The following is a 5,824-nucleotide window of genomic DNA, read 5'->3' on the forward strand; positions in this document are numbered from 1 at the left end:
TCCCTTCAGAAGAGACTACTAAAGTAGCAAGTTATGAATACTAAACCAAGATGCAATACAATAAAATCATCTCACATCTCAGGTTTTTTAAGCCTGCAAATATGCTGCATATAGTTTTTGGAACCTGTAAACATGTCGTATAAGCTATGAAGCCAAAAACCACCTTTTTGACTTTAGAAGAGACCAGACATTGCAAGTACTAATACTAATGTGACGATGCAATTAAATCGTTATAAAAAATCAGCGAAAATGACGCTAAAGAACTAACATGAAACTAGTGATGATTACTTGAGTTCAAATTGGCAATTATCAACTTTCCTTGAATTCAAAGACTGGAGTCATGGAAACAAAGAAAGTGTACAATTTCGCAAACTCTAAAAGAGTGCAGTTTCACATCCCCTTCTTCAGCTTCTCACCCCATGGCCATCATTAACAAAGCAACTGTCGATGGGCATGCTTCCCATTTGGCTTCGCAGCCTGTCGATGGACAGGCTTCCCATTTGACTCTGCAGACTGTCCATGCTGATCCTCCCGATCTTCACACCGGTGATTGTGGTGGTGATGAGCATGGCTGTGATGCCTCCTATGCTCTTTCGGTCCATCAATGTTGTCATCAGATGACTTCCCAATTGAATGACTTCTGCATTCGAGGTTATCATCATAATCACTGTTATGACCATGATGGTGCTGCTTGTGGAGTTTCCGAGCCTGGGCAGCATTGTGATCCTCAGAACTTGAATCAGATGAATCTGAATCAGATCTGCAGCCTCGATGCCTCAAAGGCTTAGCATGCTTCCGTGAATGCATCTTCCTCTGCATCTCCAACTCACTTCCTGATCCATCACTACTGCTCTCATGGCTTGATCCTGAGGCTCTTTTTCTGGGCCTCTGTCGAGATTTCTTGTCACAGTTATCCAAGGAATCAGAATGACCATGCTTCTTGTATCTCTTGCATTCTTCATCATCGCTGCTGTCATCATCGGATTCTGAGCTTCCCCTTTTTCTTGACCTGCGTCTAGGTTTCCTGGTACTGTCACCAGATGAATCAGAATGACTGTGTCTTTTGTGCATCCTATGTGACCTTTTTGTCGACTTCCTTCCAGCACTGCTGCTATCACTGTCATCATCAGATTCTGATGAAGATAAGCTATGGTCACGCTTCCTCTGTTTCTTGTGAGATTTCTTTGTGAGCCTTCTCCCACCACTCTCACTGTCACTGTCATCATCAGATTCCAACAATGAGGCCTTCCTCTTACGCCTAGCAGCTTTCAACTTCCTGTCTTCCCTTGCCTTGGCCTCAGCAGCAGCTTTAGTCTTGGCAGCAGCTTCCAGTTTCTGTTCCCATTTCAAGGGGGCTTCGTGCTTCTCCAGGGCCTTCTTCTTCTTTTCTTCAACCAGTTGCAAGAACTTTTTGCTGTCCATTTGGTGATAAAAACCAGCTCAATACCTGCATTTTTGTAAGATGATACGAGGAAGTGCATCTCACAAAGAGAAAAGAAAAATGTTAGCTCTTCCATCATTTTATACAGAAGCATACCAACTTATTTCAAGATAGTTGGCATGAAAACAAATTTGGAGGACATGATAATGAGGGCTAAAAGCATATATGCATACTAAAAAATCTCAAAACATCCCTTTCTTAAAGGGACTGAGCACAACAGCCTTCAACAATGAAAACGACAAACTCTTCAGCTCTTATGCCTTCATTGGTTGTGTACTCAGAAAAAAAAAATTACCAAATTTAAACCAACTAAAACAAAGAAGATTGAAATATCAATATCAGGATCACATCAGCAAGCATCAATATTGCAACTTCAGCACGAACCTAAATGATAGGGTGGCAGAACGCAGTAGAGACCTAGGCAGCAGATCAAGGGCTAGGTTTAAAACACTTTCCCAGAAAAAGATCAAGGTATAAAACACATGACAGCTTGAGACTTCAAGAAGTCAATGAAAGGTAACATGAGCCATTTCATGCTCGTGTGCCTAGAACTGCTTTGACTCTAACTCCAAAGAAAAACACAAGTTCCTCCCAGTTGTCAAATACAATGCTATCATTGACTGGAGATAGTAGAAATAACTCAAGTACATCAGAAATTTAAGTATCAAAATGTTTTGTGGAATAAAAAGGATGTCTTGATTAAGTCAAGACAAGGAAGCATAATCAAGAAATAATGTATAAAAGGAAATAATGTATAAAAGGAGGATAATTTTAGGTCCATGTCATGCAGGTAGTGATGAGCGACTAGACAGTGAATTAGGAAATTTTCTATAAGTTACAAAGGCAAAATAAGATTAGAAGCCTATTTTTGCATCTAAAAAGTATATCCCTTTATTGAGCAAGTAGTCTAAAATCATTTACTAATGTATATTTCTGCCAGTTTCTTGAATCATTTTCAAGAAATTTGTTGGTTTTCAACTTCAAACACTTGCCACAGTTGGACCATCATCACATAATCAATTTGTATTGAACCCACTAGTACCGAAGCAAGATTCCAAGAAGTTATATACCAACATATGACAAGAATTTGGAAAGGGATAAGTCATTTTTTCTCTCTGATTTATTTAATCGTTCACCAACAACTTATCTAGAGCTCAAAGCTATAAACTGAATATTGAATAGGATTCACATGCAAACCAACATACTATATTGGGCCATTGGTTCTTGCAACACTTTATCAAAACAACAACCAGTCAACCATTCAATGAAGAATAATTTAAATATCACAAAATTTTGATGCTGTGTGAGGATACTTTCATAAGAACGCCGTTTGAACATCAGCATAACATTAAACAAGTCCGAACTTAGTAATACAGAAAATTAGTAGCAGATTTTTAGGATATCTTTTTGGAAAATCCCTGTGAAAATACTAACGTTAAACAAGATCGTTTCACACATGATTGAAGATGCAGTTCACAATTCATGAAAAAGGATGGACTATAATTGAGGACCAGGAGAGTGTGCCCAAAGGTAACAGTTTACACTGGATTGTGGAACATCACATTAAACAGGGGAAAACAATAAAACTCTCAAAAACTGATCAAAGAATATCTTTGATCCAAGTAAAAATGTCAATCCATATTGACGGACCAAACAGCTTCAAATCTCGCCAAGCCTTGTCATATCTACAGTTCACCACTTCACAACACATCAACGTGCGGTGGTAAAAATTTTGACAGGGATATCCAGGCATGAAACAGTCTCCACAAAGTGACACAACTACCACAAAGAAATGCAAATAAGCCAACAAAAAATCAAAATGTAGCACTCAAATTCTGGATCAGACATGGGAAACGTCTCACAGAAAAGGGGCAAAAGAAAGAAAGAAAAGGAGACATAGAAGCACAAAACAATCAATATCTAGCAATTAATCAACATACGAGTAAATCAGGTTGAGACAAGACTAAAAACCATGCACATCAATGAAAAATCACAAAACAGAAACGAGAAACCCAAACCTACGAGAAATTCCCATGTAGATAAATCACGATCAGGCTTCTTACCTTATGCAAACCGTCAGCAATTCCACCACCTATTAGCCTCAGATCTCAGGGACGAACTCCGCACCTCTCTTCCTGGCACAACACCCTAACAGGCACCCAATACAGGAGTCAAAATAAAACCTAACCCTAAAACCAAAAAAAAGGAAAAAAAAAACTGAACAGAAGCATAGGGAAAGAGGAACGGAAAAAAAACCTTAACCCTAGAAATGAAAAATCTGAAGGAAGAAGCGGCAGAGAGACGAAGGAATGAAATAAATTAGAAATTACTTACGTTGAGAAGAAGGAATCAACGCCACCGTCCAGAAAGAGAGACGAAAGAAGGAAGACGACTCAGAGACGCCTCTCTCTCTCTCTCTCTCTCTCTTCACGAAGACGATCTTATGGTATTTATAGAGGAGAGGACCACGGAAAGTATTGGTTATTTGACTAAAATACCCCTTCAAGTAAGGGTAGAAAAGCAGGCCGGATCTGGGCAAAGCGTATCTGATCCCGATCCGCATCCTGTCCCGGTTTATTGACATGCCAAAAATCTCGCCGTAATTCTTTTTGGCAAATTTCACTGAAAATATATTAAAAGGAAACTGATTGATTGGCTTTTGCTATAACTTATGGGAAATTGTAAAGCATAAATACACATACCAATTGCCAAAAAGCATTAAAATTGTTTTGATTGTGTTAATATTCAGATAAAATTAGGATATTTTCAAAATAAAAATATCACGTTTTTTTAGACTAACAACCTTTTCGCAGTATCATTGACATATAACTATGCTATTTTTCAAATATCACGGAAAATTGTGATGGGTTGGTTGGACCTAAGCAAGGATGTATCAATTTGGATCCTGGCTGGATCTTTGGTATCACATGGTGTTAGATTGAGGCGAGGCCACATTCTGGTGCTGTGAGGTCCAACTCAATGGTACCATACCACCACATGAAGGTGTATCCAATATAAAAAGAAAAAATTACAAAAACAATCTTAGTTTTGTCTTATTTACAAACACATGCCTTGTTTTTTGAGATATTACGGCTACATACTTAGTTAACAAAGCAATTCTCAAAAGACGCGTTTATTTGTAATATTTTAAATGTTAGGCATGTGTTTGTTGTAGATAAGCCAAAAATTAGGCATATTTTTGTATCTAGAGAAAAAAAAATATGTAGTTACTGCACTTATGAGATTGGTGATGCCTGGATCCCGTGTGAATATAGTGATAAATGTTTAAAATAGAAAAGTAACACCTTATTTTACAGGGACAACAAGAGATACGTCATTTTTTGTAGTTTTTTTATTAAAAATAATATAAGCATATGGTAAGTTGGAGTATACATGTGGCAAATTTAAGACCATCTGTTTTCTACGAATAAAAAAATAATTAGAAAAACAATTTTTCAAAAGAGGAAATAACAAATAAAATTAAAAAATATTTGTTAACAATTAATGAATTTGCATTCTTATAGGGATGCACACCTAACCGAGCCGGCTCGAGTTCGGCTTGGGCTCATCCGCTTTGTAAATGAGCCGAGCTTAAACCGGTGTATGAAGCTAGGACGAGCTATCAAGCCCAGCTTGAACGACCTATCCAGCCCAATAAGGTTTGACAGTCTCGATAAGGCTCTTGCAAACCCAATATATATAATATCTTTGCAAATAAATTTATAAATGCATTGTTGCTCTAATGGGTACGGCGATACCCTTTATTCAAAACTTGTTGGGTTCAAATTCCATCTTTTGCGCCTTTTTTTGCTGAGAAGTCTGGGTATGTATAGAATTTGTCAAAAGATGTGCTTTGGCTTAATTGTTGGTCACTTGGTTAAAGTGGTTGTGAGATCAAATCCCTCTGCATTTTTTTAATAGAACTTGAAGCTCGGCTGGGTCCGGCTTGGCTCAAGCTCGGAATTGAGCCGACTTCAGACAATTCGTTACAAGCTTGAGCTGAGCTTGAACAAAGTAATTTTGAACCCAGCCAAGTTCAAACAGCCCAGTCTCGCTCGAACTTGGCTCATGTGCATCCCTACTTACAGCTAGGCATGGATTTCTAGTTTCAAACTTATGATGTCTCTTCAACTTGGTGACACTTACAAATGTCCCCTACCAGATAAGCAGAATGCGGAGACTTGCAGACTTGACCAAGTCAACTAGCTGTGAGCCTTTTCAAGGAGGCCGGATACTGATACCGTCTCGAAACAAGTCTAAGGCGATCCAGTCCTACTTCTAACTGGGTCCAATCAAGCTCACTCGGAAAACAGCTAAAAATGGCAATTTTGTAACTTCCTCCTCTCCCAATCGATTCAGTATCACCCATTTCTTTATTCACAG

At 38.4% G+C, this 5,824-nt stretch overlaps 1 protein-coding gene across 2 annotated transcripts; it reads right to left on the reverse strand.

Annotated features, from left to right (window-relative positions):
• Nucleotides 1–267: 267 nt before the first annotated feature.
• LOC149827270 (uncharacterized) lies at nt 268–3,872 on the reverse strand. Of its 2 annotated transcripts, none has more exons than XM_090019238.1 (3): nt 3,776–3,872; nt 3,505–3,589; nt 268–1,447 (listed from the first exon to the last, which is right to left on the reverse strand). In XM_090019238.1, exon 3 carries the CDS (start codon nt 1,420–1,422, stop codon nt 430–432), a length of 993 nt encoding a protein of 330 aa, XP_089875364.1. In that variant the 5' UTR covers nt 1,423–1,447; nt 3,505–3,589; nt 3,776–3,872; the 3' UTR covers nt 268–429. The 2 variants fall into 2 exon arrangements, with proteins under 2 accessions (XP_089875364.1, XP_089875363.1); XM_090019237.1 differs by having other exon boundaries at nt 268–1,481.
• Nucleotides 3,873–5,824: the final 1,952 nt, after the last annotated feature.

The sequence above is a fragment of the Nuphar pumila genome, chromosome 10 (genome assembly GCF_984573655.1).
Source record: "Nuphar pumila chromosome 10, dmNupPumi1.hap1.1, whole genome shotgun sequence".
In the NCBI taxonomy this organism is placed as follows: domain Eukaryota; kingdom Viridiplantae; phylum Streptophyta; class Magnoliopsida; order Nymphaeales; family Nymphaeaceae; genus Nuphar; species Nuphar pumila.

Coding starts and splice junctions, on each gene's coding strand:
- LOC149827270 (XM_090019238.1), bottom strand. CDS start 1,422: ATGGACAGCAAAAAGTTCTTGCAACTGGTTGAAGAAAAGAAGAAGAAG.